General features: G+C 32.3%; 1 protein-coding gene across 1 annotated transcript; it reads right to left on the bottom strand.

Moving 5' to 3' along the window:
- Window positions 1-4,747: 4,747 nt before the first annotated feature.
- Window positions 4,748-8,871, bottom strand: LOC141716818 (cyclic nucleotide-gated ion channel 2-like). Its single transcript, XM_074518997.1, has 8 exons — window positions 8,782-8,871; window positions 8,160-8,691; window positions 6,718-6,933; window positions 6,308-6,609; window positions 6,100-6,211; window positions 5,745-5,981; window positions 5,452-5,538; window positions 4,748-5,361 (listed from the first exon to the last, which is right to left on the bottom strand). Exons 1-8 carry the CDS (start codon window positions 8,787-8,789, stop codon window positions 4,852-4,854), a joined length of 2,004 nt encoding a protein of 667 aa, XP_074375098.1. The 5' UTR covers window positions 8,790-8,871; the 3' UTR covers window positions 4,748-4,851.
- Window positions 8,872-21,805: the final 12,934 nt, after the last annotated feature.

Genomic DNA, 21,805 nt, shown 5'->3' with positions numbered 1-21,805 from the left:
AGACAAGATGGGTATTAGATACCTGAGTGATTGGCTTTAGTACAAGTGGGAGATTGAAAGAGATATGTCCTAAGTCCAATCATGTATGAGGATTTAGGAATAACTTTTATGTAATCTGTTTTGATTTCATTGATATTAATAAAAGACTTGTTTTGTTTTTATTGCGGGCTCTATCTATTTAAATGTTTAAATAAGATATACCATAGTTTAAAGTAAAGATTTTTATGGGTTGTGATGAGATCATAATAATGAGACCTAAAAGATGATAACTCTAAACTTAAATAGTTCCTGGTCGTAGGATTACTAACTAGTAATTAATAATCCGCAAAGATCGGTACATACTATGCTTGCTTCATTATGAAGGATGTCTGTTCTCATAGACATTTGTGTGGTGACATTATAGCTAGTATGTAGGTGCTTATTATAGAATAAGTTCACTGAACATGACTCACACAGCCGAACAACTGATGGAGTTCACTCACGTGTCAGCAGTTGTTCACATAGTGATAGTTGTACAAGTATCCTTAGACTTGAGGTCATCATAGTCATCTTGTGTACACTGAACTATGCTTTGGTTTAGTTCTTAGTCTCAAGGGACAATTATAAGGGCTCTACTGGGTATAGGAATTTGTACACGAAGATAGTGTATGATCAATAAAGGATCTACCCCTTCCAGTGAAGGAAGAGAATGTTCAATGCTGATCCACTTATGTTAGTTCAGGAATCTCTGGCCAGAGTGAATGAAATTAGAAAGGAGTTTCTAATTTACATTAAATAGAACTAAGCATAGTGAATGGGAAAGCAAGTGATTAAATAAGATAGGCTTGACACAAGTTCCATGCCTTGTATTTAATCGTGACATTACATGGTAGAAGGAATTAATTGTACGGTAACTACTCACTGAATAGGTTCTTGGTATTCTAAGCAGTGAATTCGTATTATTCGGATAGTCGCGATATGCTGAGAAGTATCCCTCACGATGTAGAATAGATATGATTAATTAATTAATCATATTTAATGAATTAGAGAATTTATATAAATAATGATAAAATAGTTTTATTATTATTTATTTCTACTACCGGCTTAATATTGAACCTAAAGGGTCACACCATAAAAGAGAATGATTTAATGGTGGAGAAATTAATTAATAATGGCTGATAATTATTTATTTATGAAATAAATAATTAATTGAAAATTTAATAATTGATTAAATGAGATTTAATTGATTATAAATTAATTAAGAAAAAGGTTATTATATTATTAATTAAGAATTTAATTTTTGGAAATTAAATCAAGTGAGAGAATTATTTCTAAAGATGTTTAGAAAAAGGATTAATAATTAAAAGGTGTTTTAATAATTAGTGAGAATAATAAATGGTTAATAATAATAATATTTCATGGGAAAATTTTCAGCTGAAAATTTTGTCTATAAATATACTATTATAGACCCTATTTTTGCCTCAACCAAAAGGATTTACAAAATCCTAATTCTCTCCATCTCCTCCTCCTTCATTACATCGTTTTCTTGGTGGATACCGGTGGAGTGCTTCACACTTGAGAAGCAGCTGCTAAGGATCTCCGTTCATCGTTTTTGGATCGCCATTAAAGACCTCCATATTTCCATTAACGTAAAGCTTCTTAAGGTAAACATACTGAACTACGAATTAAATATTATTTTTCGCACGGATCCTGCGGAGGGTTTCGGTTTTTTTAAGATTTAAATTTACGTTTTCGCTGCGTTTATGTGCTAAAAACCCTTCAGGAAGATCATATCTCTCAGGATTAAATATTGATTTCAAGATCTACCAGTACTTTGAAACACTTGAAAAAAAATCGAATTGAAGTTGAAACAATTATAATGAATAAAATTTCTTTGCAATTTTTTTCTCATCAAAATTTGTTTAATCTTAGTTTGATTTTGTATTAAGTTCTATAAATCAGATTTTGACAATTTTACAACTCACGCGAAACTCACAAAATTACATATACTTTAGTCTTGACACACTGATTTTAGCGAATTACCACAAAATATATTTTACATAATTACCCTTAATTATAAATAATTATCCTATATTTTGAAAATAAATAGATACCCATTATAAATATAATTCTCTCCGAAAGAATTAGAACCCCTCTCTTCTACATATAATAAGCGAAACTTTAATTTTTTTGGTATGGTACCTATTTATTGGTACACGTTTATTTTGCTAAAAAAACTTTAATTTTATATACTTAAATAAAATTAACTATATTTTTCCGATTTACAATATATAATGGAATTGTCTTGAAAACACGCAGACACACTTCAATTTTAGGAATGGATTTATATTTGTATCATTGTTTACCTTCTTCAAGTAACAAGGAATTCTCCCTCACACACCTCTACTCTAGAGAGATTAAAGAAGAACCCCGAGAAGAATATGATTATTTTAATCTTCACAGATCAAATCTCTTTGATCTCAGGATTTATAAAATCTATATTATATTAAATATAATTATTTATAAATAAATTAAAATCAAAATCTTGTTTTTAAGATTATTTTTTATTTATTTTAGGAAAAATATATCTATAAATCAATATTATGCTACTTTATAATAAACAAACATTAAAAGTTTGGTTAGTCGGTTGTTCGGTCGGTCAATTCTAATTCTAATTGATATTTAAGTCAATTTCTCCTCAAATTTAAATTCCAATTCATATCGTACTCAATATTATTATAACTGATATTAAATTAATTTATTTTATTAATATAAGATCTAAGTTATTAAGATCTATGTTACTCTAATTGATATTAAAGTTGACTTATTCTACTAATTTAATTTTTATTTAAATAAATTTTAATTTTTTTTACTATAATAAGCAGTTTAATTATTTACAGACTGTAAAATAAAAATTATTTGATATATTGCTCGGTATAATGGTCTCTATAAAACAAAATACTTTATATTTTTCATTCGGGTTAAAATAAAATTATATTATTTGATTCAGGATAAATATAAAGCAAACTAAATATAATTAGTTGATTATGATTAATATAATGTGCTTCATACTAAGCCAAAATAATAAATACTATTGATCCGGTTAAAATATAAACTATTGAGTCGGGCTAAAATAAAATAATATATATTCATCGGGCTATATTTTATACAATTGATCCAAACTAAAATCAAATTAAAATCAAATTATAATTCGATCAACTCAAACAAATTCGTATATACTATTAATCATGGCTAAAACAAAATTATCCTATTGATATGAGCTTAAAAAAATTAAATTCAAACTACAAATAATTAGTCGGATTTGATTGGTATAGTGGATCTCGAATTAGAAAAAAATAATGTAAATTATTGAGCTATATATAACAAAATTAATTTATGACTGTCATGTACTTTTAATTTGAACGAAACTTAACTTTTAATTAAATTTGATTTTTTAAACAACACATTCAAATATCAATAATATTATATCTTTTAAACAATAATACTATATATTTCAAATACCCCTTATTAAAAAGATCATGGAACTATACGTGTAGTAATATGTTTATCACGAAATAATATTTTTTACAAATTTTAAATTAACAAATTTAAGAATTTAATTCAAATTAAAATTTTAAAAAGAATATTAATATATAATAAAAAATATTCTTGCATCACACCAAATAATGGTACCAGTTCTTTGATAAACCGTTTAATTTACCGAATTAACCTTCCTATACATCATATTATAAAACATAGTAAAGCAATAGTTTAATGTTTCCTCCTTGTGCCGCTACACCCCAACCTCTCTATTTTCTTGATGCGACCCTGCCTCACCATTAGTGCCCTTTTTTTAATTTGATTATTCTTGCTTAATAACCATTAACTATATTTGTTTTCATTTACTTATCATCATTTAATTTTTCTATTCGATATATTCAGTTTATTATAAAAAGTATTAACTAATATAAAATAAATTATTAATATGTAACTAATAAGATAATAAATATTAGAAAAAACTGTGTGCATTATACGTGATAATAAACGAAACATTTAAATTTTGGTTGGTAGATCGTTAATTGATCAATTCTAATTTTATTTGATATTGAAGTCAACTTCTAGGACCAATTTTATATACTAATTCATACCGACTTCATTTTGATTGATATTAACGTCAATTTTCTCTATCAATTTAAATTTAATTTCATATTGAGGTATATATTATTTCAATTAATATTGATGTCAACTTATTCTACTAATTTAATTTTTATTTAATTAAATTCTAAAACAATCTTTACCATAACTGTCAAATAAATTATTAATTGATTAAAATTAAATATAGATATTATAATATTTATCATATAGATATTATAATATTTATCATATAGATATTATAGGTAGCTATGTCTATACTATCAATATAAGTCAATACATTTTTTTGACTAAAATACATTATCTTTTTTATTTTTTACAACTATAACAACTCTTTTTTCAAAAGTATTACGGGCAATTCTATTGAATAATATATATTATATCCATACTATATTATAATAAACGGTGTTCGGCCTAAAATAGAATAATAAATACTACTGACGCTGTAAAAATAATTATATTATTAAACCGGGCTTAAAAAATTAAAATAAAAAATAATTCGTTGGTCGATATAATGACATCGGGTTAAAAAATTATATCACTTACTCCTTGAACAACTATAATTAATACAAAACTCAAAGAAAAATAATCAAATAATAATTATTTAAAGCACGGGTTTAAACTAGTATTATTTAATTTATAACAGATTGAATAATTAATAAACATGAAACTTGGTTTAAACATTGACAAACAACTGGAATCTTAATAATTGCAGACTGATTACTGGAGTTGGTCACGAGGCCTTAGTGACATGAACATTAATGCAAAGTGTCGAAGTTTCTGGTCACCGCTGTTGGCACCATAAATGGCATCACCATTACATGTCCTACGATTCTCATAATCATGTTTAGTCCTTTGCAAGTAACGCCTCCATGCCAATTGTATATTGACAGCAGCCCATGACCTCCAATTTGAAGAGTAGTATCTTGTTTTACTCTTAAGTTCACCCCTTAGAAATGTGTAACGAAAATGGGTTGTTATATATAAAAGATGATCAGCATTAAGCCCATATGCCTCAATTGGCTCCATACAAGTATAAGTCGCAGATGAAGCTGGGAAACGGCCTGTTGATGATTGACGAAGGCACCACGAGATAAGTTCATCTCCAAAAAAGCCACCAGGTTCGATTGAAGTTGTTGTTACTATGTCTTGTGTGACATTTTGACTTCTCATAATAGAACCACTTACAATGAACATCATACATTGTACAGGCTCACCTTCTTTGATAATCTGTACATAGCATACATAAAATTTGAAAATCATGAGATTATAGAAATTGAGTTTATCTTAACTAAATTAAGATTTTATTTTGTAGATCACCTTTTCATCTTTAGAATAGATCATGGGTTTAACCCTATCACATATGTGGTCGAGGATAATGTCATCCAAGTGGTTAAACAATGGTACCTGAAGCACCAGAAAAGAGTAGCAAATCAATTAAACCGAATATAGACCATCTCAAAAGTATTTGGTTAGAATTTAAAAATCAAACAAACTCTAGTATTCTGAGAAGGAGTTTAGTAAGAGAGGAAACGTATAATTAAGTTGTATCTTATTACATGTATTGAATTAATATAAAAGAAGACTGAAAAATGTGGCAGTTTAGGACTTACCTTTCTCACCAAGTCCAAGCAGAGGAAACGTTTAATATCTCTTCTCAATCCATCAGGAAAATCTTTGATAAATTCCATCTCATCTTGGCCTCCTGTGGTTGCCCATCTCTGAAGTTCATAATCACGAACTCTTCGCCTCAGGTGAGAGGGAATCTGTCTCCGTCTCATCCACCACTCCATGTCTCTATATTTTATCTGCATTTTTCTCCGTCTGGCCGTCACAGAATGTAAGAACACCTAAATTTTTTGCTTCTTTTAGTAATCCATTCCAAAAAATGATATTCATAATTTCTTTTATTATCAATAAAAATGAACTAATGAAGGTGATTATTTTGTTGATCATTAATTTTATAACCTGGATATTCCCAATTAGCAAAGTAAAGAGTGCTAAGCCCGCTAGCACCATAATAATGGTAAAAATTACTTCATACGGTTGGGTTGAAGGGGTCAAATTATTGCCCATAGTGCTACAAACATAATCATGTAAAAAAAGTTAGAAACAAAAATAAAATTAATTACATATTAAGTATATGTCTATAAATGAAATGTATTAGTTTCGATACCTGAACGTCATGAGACCCCAAAGATTAGCATATAGAATTTTAACAATGTTAGAATTCTTTACAATAAGAGGCAAAGCAAAAGCATATAGACCAAATGGGAAATCTCCGTTCTGGTCCATGCAAGTTGAGAAATCCGCCTTCATGCTAGAGGTGTCAGCGCAGGAACGCGTGTAGCTGCTATAACAAACTTCTGTTGGACATGTCAAAGCAAGTGCATTACATTGTTTACTTTCATGGCACTGTTTCTTAAGACACTCTGTTATACGTTGTACAGACAATACATACCAAAATCCCCCAGACACCTGCTCAATCACGATCAGGTTAATTAATTAAGTTTATTTTGTTGATCAAGATATCAATTACAACAGCTTTTATGTACATGTTGTGTTATAAATGAGATAAATACATACATGTGAAGCAAGAAAGTAAGCAATGAGATTGAGGATAAAACCCCACCAAACTGTGCCAAAAAGATACCCAGTCACCTTCCTCACTCCACGCATTAGGTAGAAGCAGTGATATAGTTTGGGAAAAAATTGAAATAAGAAGATCAATTGCGCTATATTCATCACATCTTCCATCTTTTCTTCTCTAAGTAGTTTTGGGAATATTAACCAATACACAACCTGCATATACATATGAAGTGACTTTTGTTATATAAATTTTCCAAGAAAACCACCCCCAAATAAATAATAATACTAAGGTTGTAAATCATAATCATATGTTATATCTCACGCAATATATGGGTTTAACCAAATTAAGAGAACTTAAAAAAATGTGTACAAGGGAAGAAATTATCTTAATTAGAAAGTTATTTTACTTAATCAATTTATAATAGATGAGTCAATTGTAATTATTAAAATTCACAATTATCTTTAAGGATAAAGTATGTCTCACCCTCTCTTAGCTCAATCAAAGTTGATATTATTATGACTGCTATAACTTTTAACTTCAAAACTATATAGTACTTCCCATATATATATATACATATAAAATTTCGCTCAAATAAAAACTTTTAAAATGGGAAGAGTTTTCATAGTTAGAATTGATGATTTTACAAGACTTTAATTATTATTTTTGCACAAAATCACCAATTTACTGAATTAGAAAATTTTACTTTTCAAAAAATCACTAGCTTCAACTAGTAATTAGCAGTTCTCAGATTCTTTCATTTGTTTCTCAAAATATTAAAAAAAATTAAAAATTAAACATAAAAAATCTTTGATGCGGAGTTTCGTACCAGAATTCAATCAAAAGAGACGATTAAGTTAATTTGCATTATTAATAATTGGTGTGTTACTTTTCACAGTACAAAGTATTATATAAATAAATGAACCAATGAACGAAGTTTTTTATGATATTGATAAATTTCGTGTGATGAAAATCACAGGCTGAGATATTGTATTATTGTTTATCGTTGACTCGTACTTATTTTTATGAATCATTATTTGCTTACAACATGCACACACAAGCGGGGTCTTTCGAGAAAACAGTCTCTTCATTTTTTGAAATAATGATAAGATTATATTGTCTTAGGTGGTATTATTAGGTATTATTGATTGATTGGAAAGTTTAAATTTTTTCAAAACAAGTGTAATCTTAGTAAAGAATGGTTATGAATAATTAATTCATCTCAAATAAAACAAAACATAAGAGAAAAGTATATATGGAAAATATGACAGTCAAAGAGATAAAAAAGCAAAAGATGCAATAAATGCCGAAGGAACAAAAAGTCCAAGTAATATTTTGGTGTATGTGTATTCAACATTAATATCATATCTGTAATAAAAAAAAATTAGAAAATGAGTAAACTACCCCGATATTGAAAGAGAGGCATGTAAAAGAAACTCACTTGCGGAGCCGGAAGTATAACAAACAAGTCGAACCAGAAGCCCTTGAGCGATCGCACGTAGTTATTTGCGATAGAATGCGTATCCCACACAAGCTTCCCGCTTCCAATAACCAATGACTCCTTTGACACATACGACATCCTGAACTTGAACCAGATATGCACCATGTGTATGACATCCAGGACCGTGCGTAACACGGTAGCAAATGCTAACATAGCCCCGTCCAAGTAAATGCACGGTTTGTCACCCCCGCTGGCTGACACGGCGATGAGGAAGAGAGGATCAATTGCCAACGAAACACCACGTGACAAAATAAGAAATCTGTTGAGTCTCTTGATATTTGGCTTTCGTGGATCGAATATATTTGATTTTTTGTTTTTACCGGTTGTGTTATCGGGTGAAGGGTCGACCGGAAAGAGAGGTGAACCAGATGCAGCTTTCCATTTGGATTGATGACTCGGTTCGCACTGGGTGCTCACATCTTCAACTTTTTTGTTTTTTGATTTGGTGAATCCATGTATGAATGAAATGCGCCTGATGAGTAAAAGAAAAATTGAGTTAATTCAAAAGTCTCTCTAATACACTAACATCTGTGTGGAATAAATTTGTTTACAGATTTCTTACCTGTGCATGTTGGTTTTGTAAATGAACAAGAGAGGAATAGCTATGAAGAAAAGTTGGAAGTGAGAGTCAAGCTGGGATATGAACAATACATAACAAATGATATATGTACTTGGATAATATACTATGTTGGTGGATGTGGACCCCATATATAAAGGCAATGCAGTAAAATATATGTATTGTTAAAGAATAAAGATTTAAATTATATAACAACGTGCGAGTATTTCAACCCAAATTTAAATATGATCAATTTTTCTTTTGCGCTAATTTATATGAATTCAATGTATATGTTTTTGTTTCATTTTAAATACTCCCTTCATCTCAATTTTTTTATTCTGTTTGAATTTTTCGGTTCAAATTAACCTAACTTTAATATATTATTAAAAATATCTAAAAATATATATTTTTAGAAAGTATATTTAATCTAAATTAATCTGTATTTTTTAATTTTTTAAAACTAATAAGAAACATAATTTTTATTTACAACCAAATCATTCGACTACTAAAAATCAAATAAAAAAAATTAAATTGGCACGAAGGAATACTGCACGGTACGAAAACATACAGGAAGACTTCATCTTGCATATATGTATCATTTAAAAAGCATTTCTCCTATTCTAATGATATCTTTCTTTTGTGTATTAAAGTTTTGAAAAATACTTGTACTATCAAGAAGTGGCACGAGAGATAAAGGGAATTTGCATTTACTGAATATGCGTCATGAGAGAAGAAATAAGGCAAGGGCGTCATAACAATAAATGTAAGGGTCCCAATTCACTTCTCATCGTCCCTCCTACCTTTTCTATTTCTCTTTTTCCTCTTCCTCGGGCACTTTTAGGAAATTGTGATACATTTGTCTGCACTCATATTTGCACTCATATTTACAATACACTTTTATTTAAAACTTCCCTTTTCTTTGTGTCTTTTTATTATAGAGCACAATATTTTAGTTTTGATCATGAAGTTTAATTTATTTTAAAAGGATTTTCTAAAAACTTGGCCGAACTGACCCTGGTTTTCGCTAAAATATGAGGTTTGTTTTAGGCCCGCAGGCGGGCTGAGCTTTATCCGGACTTTTTATTTATATTAAACATTCTTTTATTTATTTTTTTATAACATGAAAATGTGAGGTTAAATCTATTTATCAGTATTTTGTTAATTGTTCATGATGCTCATTATATCTTAATGACTACTCCTACATTTACCCATGGGTAAAAAAATTTACCCATGGGTAAAAATTTTTACCCATGACCCAAATCCTATCTAATTTTCTATATCCATGGATTATCCAATTAACTTTAATTGACCCATCTTAATTAATATTTGGCTAATTTTGAATTTTAAAATCAATTTATCTATGAAAAATAATTAAAAAAAAAATCAAATCATGCATGATTTACTCCGGTCTGTTACATAACTATCTTCTCTCTAATCTCTCTCTCTCTCTCTCTCAATTGAGAGACTACAATGGATCACCATTGCATCTCATACACATATCTTGGCACGGAAACGATAATAGAATCATGGAATCTCAAGGTATTGCTTCTAACCAATGTTGACTCATAATCAATTTACTTATTATTTGTGACTTTTTCATGCGATAAACTGGACATTACATTCTTCTGATTATGTTCTATGGTAGGATCCAAACGTGTTCGTGGTCGTAATATTGAAACAATTTTGAATACGTCGCATACCTCAGGTAATCAAGGTATGAATTTTGATGAGCATGTGGCATGGTTATACTTTCTATTTTGTAGTTGTTACTGATTTTTTGGTTTTGTCCAATCAGATAAAAAATATCGCGTCCGTGGCAGTCCATTCTATTCTTACAAACATTACTAATTCCCAGAGTGCAGAGAATTACCAGATGAAATCCTCCTACAATGATTCATGTAACATATGTTCTTTGAATTTTTGGATCATAATCCATGTGACCGATGTAGTTTGAATTTAGATGTTATGTTGTAGACGTTAATAAGTTTCTCTTTATTCTTTTCTTTAGTTAAACCTGGATCTGATCAATAAATGTGCGTGGAAATGCATTGTCAGAAGTAAATAGTAGCAAGGAGAATCAGAATCCACTAATTCTGTCAACTAAATCCTCTCTCAGCCGATCAAGTTCTGAGCGTAGCCAATGTCTGACGTCTACTGCGGTTCAGATAAAACCCTGCTTCTGAACAGACTAACAATTTGAGTATAGTTAATGTCGTTTCTTTGTGATTGTTACAGGTACCAAGCCTTCACCGTTGAAGCAGTCTTTGAGGACGAAGAATAGAGCATATTTTAGCCGTAATCCTCTACAAACAATTAGCGGTAACTTGAATTGCAGAACAATCATGTACGTTAATAGGCCTGATATTTTATGTTTACTTTGTATTCCCCGTACATGGATGCATGTAATTCTTTTAACCAGTCTCCTCTGACACCTCTATCAATAAATCTTGAATATAGTCAGAAATTACAGTCTGCAGGTTAGTCCACTTTGTCAAGTTTGTGTTTGCTTCTTACTGTAATAATGTTGTGTTTATACAATGTCATGTTCAACATTCAGTGGAATTGAAAATAAGGATCTTAAAAACATAAATCTACAAGATATTTCTGTTCAAATATGTAATCAACCAATCTCTGGAGATCTGTCAATGTGTTTGGAAAATTTAAGCAAACAGTCTCGACACAATCTTGACGCTACAATGCCTGGTAAATTTCCATTTTTTAGTTTACAGATTTAGCATACTGAAACTTAACAATGTGTTTTGATCATGCAGATCCAGTTGTTAGTAATTACCACTCCAGTGATAAGGAGAGTTTAGCCACATGACAGATGTTAATGTCAAGTCTCCATGATGTTCAGGTTGACACTAATTTCCAAGCAAGTTTTGAAAAACTGGCTAGCGACGGATGTGACCTCAATACTTTTGCAAAAGCAATATCGAACCTTAAACAACCTGGTAAACAATAATTACTTTGGTCAGTTATTAATTTTTAGGCTAAAGATTTCTGTTTGCTAATACAAATGTCTTGATTGGAAATTGCAGAACAAAAAATCCAAATGAGGGTGCGTCGAAAGAACTACAGTTCTAGGGAACACAAAGTATTCCTTAGTACATTGACGGATGATCCAACTTTTAGCGAAAGTATCGTGCACACGCCTGTAGGAAACGCGTCACTTTCGGATGCTTCTCAAACATCGGGCACAACTTATTGAACTAATTGTTGAGAAAAACTTAAATTTATAAATTATATGATATTGGTTGTCACTATTATATTTTTTTTCTAAGTAAATGAAAAGATAAGGTGTGCGGAAAGATTCAGCGTGCCAGAAAATCAGTTGATAATTTACCATACACGCCTACTAGAAACGCATCACGTTCATACTGTTTTCAAACATTAGGTCAATATATGCAAATTCTCTTAATTGAACACGATCTGTCCAAAGTGGTCTTAATGCTATATTGCCGCAAACATAAACTAAGTTAAATACATCGCATAATTTAATAATTTTTGGATATGTTATGCAGGTGTCCACATATGTGCAGAAACATGCGCAACTCCTAATACTCCATTCGTTCCTAAATTACGGCCCATGGGATTTGAAGGTGCGTTTCATAATTAAATATGTAAATTACACTATAATACTATCTATGCAAATAAAGATAATAAGAGTTGAATTTAGGAACAATGTTGCTGTTGCAGAAGGTCAACAACGAAATATGGCATCTCCAAAAACATGTCAAAGTGCCAAAAGTACTATCACTTTTACACTGCCTGCATCCAGGATAGTTAAACGACCGCAAGTATCTTTCAGCGGTGAAATCGCTGTCGAATATATATCCAAAAAAATATGTGACGAAATTAGTCCAGGTTCTTCGACATTTGATACATCTTCCGTAAAAAGTACTTTTGAGCGAGGAGAAATTCCAGGTTTTAAAAGCTTATTATTCGACTTTAACAATGTTGAAGATTTTTACAGTAGTGACAACAATTGTTTATCTAGCGGTATGAATTTAAATTTCAATCACTACTTAATTGCCTTGATGTTCCACAATCCACATGTTTTGCATGACTCACTATTTGACGGTTTGCAATTTTTGTAGGTGATTGTGATGATGTTGATGTAAATGAATTTCACAATACTATTACTAAGTGGAGTGAGTATCTGGATGTTGGTGATCCTGATAAAATTTGTTCAAAGTGTCAGGCGATCATGTGGAATCATGAAAGGAACAATAAATCTGCACCCAGAAAGCCTCCAACTTTCTCTCTTTGTTGTAAAAATGGCCAGATAATTTTTGAGAAAGAAAAGCAAACTCTCGAACCTCTCGCTACACTCCTTAGTGGTGGTTTTTGTTTTAGGAATTTCAAGAAAATTATTAGAATGTACAACTGTATGTTTTCCATGTCTTCAACTAGAGGAAAAATTGATCGTAGTATCAATCGGGGCGGCGCCCCTTATTGTTTCAAGGTCAAAGGTATAAATTACCACAGTATAGAAAATTTTGTACCACCTGATGGTGAGATCCCCAAATTTTGTCAACTCTACATACATGACACTGAAGATGAAGTACATAACAGAATAAAACGCCGTTAAAGGAGGAAGTGAGGCTGTAGATGAAGATATCGTACATTCGTTGTTAGAAATGTTGGATGAACATAATCGTTTGGTCAAAGGTTTTCATATGGCACGTGAAAGGATTAGTCAAAATGCAGTTGATGAATTTATATTGGTTCTAATATCTTCGTCTTCCGCATCTGGTCGACCTAACCATATTGGCCCATCAAATGAAGTTGTCGGATTGATTGTCACAGACGACTATGCAAAAGGATGCAGGGATACAATAATCCATTCAAGAACCAATGGATTGGAGAGGATTTTTGAAACTGATCCACGATTTATGTAGCTACAGTATCCTATTCTTTTTCCTCATGGAGATATTGGATTTTACCGTCAAATCCCTTTAAACATACTAAATAAAAAAACCTAAACAGACCCAGAATACCGAAAATGAGGATCTAGATAAAAAGGGGGAGAGAGAATTCATCATGATGAAAGAATATTACAATTATAAACTCATGATACGACCTTCAAAAGGTATATTCAATATCAATACTATATTTTATTACGTATCTATTAGTATTATCTCAAATTTTAATACTCTCATTGATTTAATCATGTATATTCAGGTTTGACTGCACATCTCGGAGGTCGTTTATGGCAGCAATATGTTGTTGACGCATTTATTGCGATTGAGCAATACAGACTTGACTGGATCAGAGGTCACCAGACTACCATTCGTTCTGATATGTACCACAATATACGAGATGCACTACAAAAGCATGATAGCAATCCTGAAAATGTCAGCAAAGCAACAATTTTACCAGCCTCCTTCACTGGAAATAAAAGGTACATGAATCAGTATTTCAAGGACATTTTGGCCATTTGTCGAACACTTAGACACCCATTATTGTTCCTTACGATGACTACTAATATAAAATGGCCCGAAATACAATGAATGTTAAAGTTTCTACCTGGTGTTGATGTTGTTGACGCTCCCGATGTCATTGCAAGGATATTTAAAATGAAAGTTGACCAGCTGCTTGATTAAATCAAAAAATAAAAACTGTTTTGGACGTTGTATTGGAGGTATTAAATTTTTCACATTTTCTGCCACTAAAAAATTTTCCAGTTTTTTTACCAGGACATGTATGTCAATCTTGATATAATTTTTTTATTTAACTGTCATTTTATAGTAATGCACGTCATAGAGTTTCAAAAGCATGGATTTCCACATGCTCACATGCTAATATGGTTGCATCTAAACGATCGTCCCAAGACAACATACCAAATAGATAAAATGGTTACTGCAGAATTTCCTGACCCAAGTATTGATCCAGTGGGTTACGAAGCTGTCAAGAATTAGATGATCCACGGACCATGTGGCACTGACTGTGTTAATTCTCCATGTATAGTTGAGGGCCATTGTACTAAACATTTTCCTAAAAGGTAATTCTTTATCTTTTACATAAACTTTAATTTACATAGACATGAGGGATAAAACACCCTTCTCAATCACCTTTTAGGAAAACAGTCCTCTTAATTTATTAGAATGAATTTGAAATATTGTTTTTCCTTTTTAATAGGTATAATTCTCACACATTCTTCGATGATTGTGGCTTTCCCATTTATAAGAGGAGAAATACTAGAATTACCGTAAAGAAAAAAGGAATTGACTTGGATAATCGTTATGTTGTCCCATACAATCGAGATCTTCTAATAAGATTTCAATGTCACACAAATCTAGAGATTTGTAACAGCTCAAGATCATTGAAATATCTGTTCAAGTATTGTCTGAAAGGACATGATACCGCCACCATGTGTCTGAGGAAAAAAACAAACAAAAATGGGTGCACAACACCAATCACTCCTGAGAAACGTCCGCTTGAGGAAGTTAAACAATAATTGGATGGGAGATATGTTTGTGCATCTAAAGCGTCATGGAGGATATTTGGTTTTGACATCCATTCTCGTTGGCCTTCTGTTGAACGATTGCCAATACATCTATCGAATGACAAGCATGTGTCATTTAAGGACTCACAAAATCTATAGTAAGTTTGCGACAATGCTGGAACAAAGAAAAACAAATTAGAAGCATGGTTTGATGCAAATAAAATACATCCTGAGGCCAAAAATTTAACCTATTCAAAATTCCCAAGCAAGTTTATATGGCATCCACAACCGGGTATCTGGAAACAGAGGAAAATAGGTGATGTAATTGGTAGGCTTTCTGAAGTACATTCATCCAGCGGTGAATTATTTTATCTCCGCATGCTCTTGCTCAGGATTAAAGGTGCTGTATCTTTTGATGATTTGAAGGCAGTCAATGGCCATGTTCATAACTCTTTTCACGAAGCTTGTGTCGTGCTTGGTATCCTCCAAATCGACCAGCAATGGCATGAAGCTATAGCTGAAAATGCGCATACATCCATGCCTCCACAACTACGTGCTATGTTTGTCAACATTTTAGTATACAGTCCAATCTCTCATCCACAGAAGAATGGAATCATTGTTCTAGTGAGGCGACACCTCACTGACAATCCAAACCTTTGTCTATCAGATTTTGATATCCAAAATTACGCTCTTATATGTATGAGCTGTTAATAATGCTTTACACATAATACATATTCCATGATTGTTGTAATAGTATCAATGTTTATTAATATTATGGAAGAGATAGAGAAATTGTTGAATGATATTGGTAAAAGCCTGAGAAACTTCCCAGATATGCCATTTCCAGGAGATGCTGTTTTTTCTAACTCCGGGAATAGGCTAATTCTTGAGGAAACATCATATGACACAGAAGAAATGAAGAGAATCCACACAAGAATCATATTCTTCTCAATGATGAACAGAAGATAGTCTATGATTACATTCTTGACAATATCAACCAGAAAAAAGGCGGTGTTTTCTTTGTTTACAGAAGTGGAGGTTGTGGAAAGACTTCCTTGTGGTAGCTATATTATCGATTACGATCAGAGCATAAGATTGTGATTTTTGTGGCCTCATGTGGTATAGCTGCCGTGTTGCTTCCTGGTGGAAGAACCGCACACTCCCGCTTTCATATTCCGCTCAAATTTGATGAACATTGTTCTGCCGGTTTAAGACACGGAACCGATATTTCCGAGCTACTTCAGCAAACTGATTTAATAATTTGGGATAAGGCTCCTATGCAACATGTTCATGCTTTTAAATGCGTTGATCGATCCTTGAGAGATATTATGTCTGCTATTGATAAAAGGGGAGCTAAAAAGCCATTTGGTGGTATAACCATTGTTTTTGGTGAAGATTTTCGGCAGATACTTCCTGTCATTCCAAAAGCATCAAGGGCTGAAGTAGACTGTGAAAGGAATATGTCCTAAGTCCAATCATGTATGAGGATTTAGGAATAACTTTTATGTAATCTGTTTTGATTTCATTGATATTAATAAAAGACTTATTTTGTTTTTATTACGGGCTTTATCTATTTAAGTGTTTAAATAAGATATACCATAGTTTAGAGTAAAGCTTTTTATGGATTATGATGAGATCATAATAGTGAGACCTAAAAAGATGATAACTCTAAACTTAAATAGTTCCTGGTCATAGGATTACTAACTGGTAATTAATAATCCGCAAAGATCGGTACATACTATGCTTGCTTCATTATGAAGGATGTCTGTTCTCATAGACATTTGTGTGGTGACACTATAGCTAGTATGTAGGTGCTTATTATAGAATAAGTTCACTGAACATGACTCGCACAGCTGAACAACTGATGGAGTTCACTCACGTGTCAGCAGTTGTTCACCTAGTGATAGTTGTACAAGTATCCTTAGACTTGAGGTCATCATAGTTATCTTGTGTACACTGAACTATGCTTTGGTTTAGTTCTTAGTCTCCAGGGACAATTATTAGGGCTCTTCTGGGTATAAGAATTTGTACACGAAGATAGTGTATGATCAATAAAGGATCTACCCCTTCCAGTGAAGGAAGCGAATGTTCAAGGCTGATCCACTTATGCTAGTTCAGGAATCTCTGGCCAGAGTGAATGAAATTAAAAAGGAGTTTCTAATTTGCATAGAACTAAGCATAGTAAATGGAAAGCAAGTGATTAAATTAGATAGGCTTGACACGAGATCCATGCCTTGTATTTAATCGGGACATTGTAGGGTAGAAGGAGTTTATTGTACGGTAACTATTCACTGACAGGTTCTTGGTATTCCAAGCAGTGAATTCATATTATCTGGATAGTCGCGATATGTTGAGAAGCATCACTCACGATGTAGAATAAATGTGATTAATTAATTAATCATATTTAATAAATTAGAGAATTTATATAAATAATGATAAAATAGTTTTATTATTATTTATTTCTACTACCGGCTTAATATTGAACCTACATGGTCACACCATAAAAAGAGAATGATTTAATGGTGGAAGAATTAATTAATAATGGCCAATAATTATTTATTTGTGAAATAAATAATTAATTGGCAAATTTAATAATTGATTAAATGAGATTTAATTGATTATAAATTAATTAAGAAAAGTTCTTAATATTATTAATTAAGGATTTAATTTTTGGAAATTAAATCAAGAGAGAGAATTATTTCTAAAGTGTTTAGAAAAAGGATTAATAATTAAAAGGTGTTTTAATTATTAATGAGAATAATAAATGGGATAATAATAATATTATTTATGAGAAAATTTCAGCTGAAAATTTTGCCTATAAATACACTATTATAGACCCTATTTTATTCTAACCCCACATCAAACCCGAAAACCCAAAAAGTTTAGAAAACCCAATTCTCTCCTCCTTCTTCCTCCTCCTTAACATCGTTTTCTTGGTAACCGGTGGAGTGCTTCACACTTGAGGAGCAACTGCTAAGGATCTCTGATCGTTGTCTCCGAATTATTTTAAAAGGTTAGATTCGATCCCTCGAATTTTTATTCACGATTTATATGTTTTTATTTGGATTTTGTATGTGTAAAAGTGTTTTACCATGACCCCGCTGCGTTAAAAATCCAACAGTGGTATCAGAGCGTAGGTTGTATGCATATAGATCTGTGGTAAAAATTTCAGAATTTTATGTGCTTGTATGAATTAATTATGATTTTTACAAGTTATATCATGGATTAATTTTGTCTGATGAGAAATCGTTTCTCAGAATAATTTTGAATGTTGATCTGGGTTCTACATGTGTTGTAGATCGTCTGGGTATTTTTTTCATAATTTTAGGATGTATAGATTTTTTATTATGAATTTTTGAAGTTGTTTCAATTAAAATTCGTAATTAAATAAGTATATATATATATGTAATTGTAAGTAAGTATATATATATTATACTTCTGCTATTTGTACTTCCACTGTGTTGTTGTCTGCTATTGTTTGAATTCTGCACGGAAGACACAGAACAGGAACAGTCTGACAAGCACGCTAATCGAGCCAGGCGGCGGCTGAAAAAAAAAAAAAATATAGGGGTGTAACGCATTCCGGGAATGCGTTACACACCTGTGGCGCATTCACGGAATGCGTTACACCCTTTAATGGCTTAAAAGGGGTGTAACGCATCACCGGAATGCCTTACAGGGCTTGTAACGCGTTCCTGTAATGCGTTACAACCCGTCTGTTGATTTTAAAATTGATTTTCTGGGAGTTTCGTAACTCCGTTTTAGGCGTGCAATATACCGTTGGATTCGTTTTTCCGAGACGGATCTAATGGAGTGATCAATTTTAGTTTATATTAAAGTTTTGAACTGTTTATATTTCCATGAAGTGTTTTAAAGCTGTTTTTGACTGTTTTAATTGCTTTTAAATGCTTCATGTGATACATAGAGATGTATAATGCTTAGAATAATGTGCTAGATGATATAACATGCCTACCTTGATGTTTATTCATGTTGATATATGTGATATATGCATAGTTTATCATGCGATGATAGATTTAGGTGAACTTAAATAAACATAAGGCGTTTGTTAGACAACCTAGTATAGTGAAATTGTTTCATAACCTTAATAATAATATTATGAATACAATCATGAGATTCTTGTGTTTATGAAACACGTAATTGAATATGAATTTTCGATATGAGAGAAAGGATGATTCTGTCAACAACAGATTTCTATCTGTAAGAAAGGGTTATTAAGTGACGCCTCTTGACAATGCTCCACCCGATCTGGGAATCATCTGATTATTGATTATTGATTTGAAATATTTAATTTAAAAGGAAGAATCTCTTTATAATATGATTATGATTGTAACGTAATATAATCCCTCTAAAATTAAATAATATCAAGTAGTAATTGGCCAATGACACAACGGGCTTGTGTCGGTCATAGCTTTCCAACATGATAGAAAAGTAGTTCTTATTTTTGAATCATTGTCGATTCGTGCTACAGCCGAGGGCTTTGATTTCGAAATAAGAAATACTTGTCTATTACATAGAGATGTGTACATTGAATAACAATCTAAAGGTCGGTACGTGCTACAGCCGTGGGCCTTTGGGGACCGATTCAACTGTATGGAATGTTGGGTTAGACTTGACTTAGAATATTGAGTTTGTCGTGCTACAGCCGAGACTCAATTATTCAAGAGGCTAAAGTTTGATTAGGGAATAACATGAGATGTAATTGACAAGAGTTGTCTGCCTATTGAACATTGCATGGCGGTTCGTGCTACAGCCGGGGTTGTGTAATGAAATGTAGGATCCCTATTCTCACTAGCATTATGAATGCTTAATTTTTCACGTAGGGGGTTGAATAAATTAGGAAAACTAGTGGGAGCCACTTATGAATAAAGACCCGATTCATATAGTGTTTTGAAATGAAATCGAATATTTGCTAAGTGTTGTTATGTGTTTATCATTTTCAGATTTACAATATACATTATGTCTTCTGCACTATCACTCAGGAGCATACTGGATGCTCACAAATTGGTTGGTCCTAATTATGCTGACTGGCTTCGAAACTTGAGAATTGTTCTCAGGATTGAGAAGCTGGAATATGTGATTGACTCACCTAAGCCTACTGAACCTGCTAGTGATGCACATAATGATGAACATGTTGTGTATCGTAAGTGGATAGATGATGCAAATGTTGCTCAATGCATCATGCTAGCTTCCATGAACATTGAGCTACAGAAGCAACATGAGCATATGGATGCTCACACTATCCTCATGCATCTACAAGAGTTGTATGATGTGGCGGGGTGGACAGCTCGATATGAGATATCAAAGGAGTTGTTCGGTTGTAGGATGTCTGAGGGATCATCTGTGAATGACCATGTACTTAAGATGATCAATTTGATTGAACGTCTTGGACAACTTGGTTTTGCGATGGATGGGGAGCTGAGCCAAGACTTGGTCTTGCAATCGCTTCCGAGTTCGTTCTCGCAGTTTGTTGTGAACTTTCACATGAATAAGTTGGATGTCAGCCTGCCTGAACTCCACAACATGTTGAAGACTGCGGAATCGAATTTCCCCCCTAAGAAGAGTTCTGTTCTTCTAATTGGTGAAGGTTCCAATCCTAAGAAAAGGAAGAGGAACTCTTCCAAGAAGAAGAAAGTAGGTGAGAAAACGCCGATTCCACCAAAAGCTGAAGACCCCGAGAGCAAAGTTGTTTGCTTTCACTGTAACAAGGTGGGGCACTGGAAGAGGAACTGTAAGGTTTACCTTGCAGAATTGAAGAAGAAGGGTAGTGAGACTACCGCTTCTGATTCAGGTATGTTCATGATAGATGTGAATATGTCATTTCTACTTGGGTATTAGATACCGCCTGTGGTTCTCATATCTGCAATTTGTTGCAGGGACCAAGGAGAAGTAGGACTCTTGAGGAAGAGGAGGTGATTCTACTGATGGAAATGGAGCAAGAGTTGCTGCTGAAGATGTAGAATCATTTCATTTACATATGCCAACGGGCAAGACTATTGTTTGAAATAATTATTATTTTGTTCCCTCGATTGTGAGGAATATTATTCCCATGTTGGACTTGGCTGGATTTTCATTTATTATTGAGAATAATGAATGTTCTATTCTTAGAGATAATATTCTTTATGGACGTGGTACTTTAAATAATGGTCTGTATGTATGTGACATAATTTATTTCAGATTGAACAAACTAATAAAAGAAAAGGGATGATAAAAATCTCACTTTATAGTGGCATTGCAGTCTCCATTTAGTAGACATGGAGAGAGGGCTGCAAATTTGCTAGGAATGGTACACACAGATGTATGTGGACCAATGTCTACGCAAGCCATGGGTGGATTTTCATACTTCATTACTTTCATAGATGATAGATCTAGATTCGGATATGTGTTTGATGAAACACAAGTCTGAGGCCTTTGAAAAGTTCAAAGAATATAAGTATGAAGTGGAGAAATAAACCAAATATAGTATTATAATTCTTCGATTAGATCGAGATGGTGAATACTTTAATGGAGTGTTTCTAGATTATCTCAAAGTAAATGGTATAGTCTCCCAGTGGACTCCTC

The sequence above is a fragment of the Apium graveolens genome, chromosome 4, assembly GCF_009905375.1.
Source record: "Apium graveolens cultivar Ventura chromosome 4, ASM990537v1, whole genome shotgun sequence".
NCBI lineage: Eukaryota > Viridiplantae > Streptophyta > Magnoliopsida > Apiales > Apiaceae > Apium > Apium graveolens.
This window is presented reverse-complemented; position numbering and strand designations above follow the sequence as displayed.

What these genes read in the sequence shown, in the direction of transcription:
- LOC141716818 (XM_074518997.1), bottom strand. An exon ending in TTATACTTCCGGCTCCGCAA is followed by an intron (nt 6,934 to 8,159) that starts GTGAGTTTCTTT and finishes ATGTATATGCAG; the next exon opens with GTTGTGTATTGGTTAATATT. An exon ending in CTTACTTTCTTGCTTCACAT is followed by an intron (nt 6,610 to 6,717) that starts GTATGTATTTAT and finishes GTGATTGAGCAG; the next exon opens with GTGTCTGGGGGATTTTGGTA.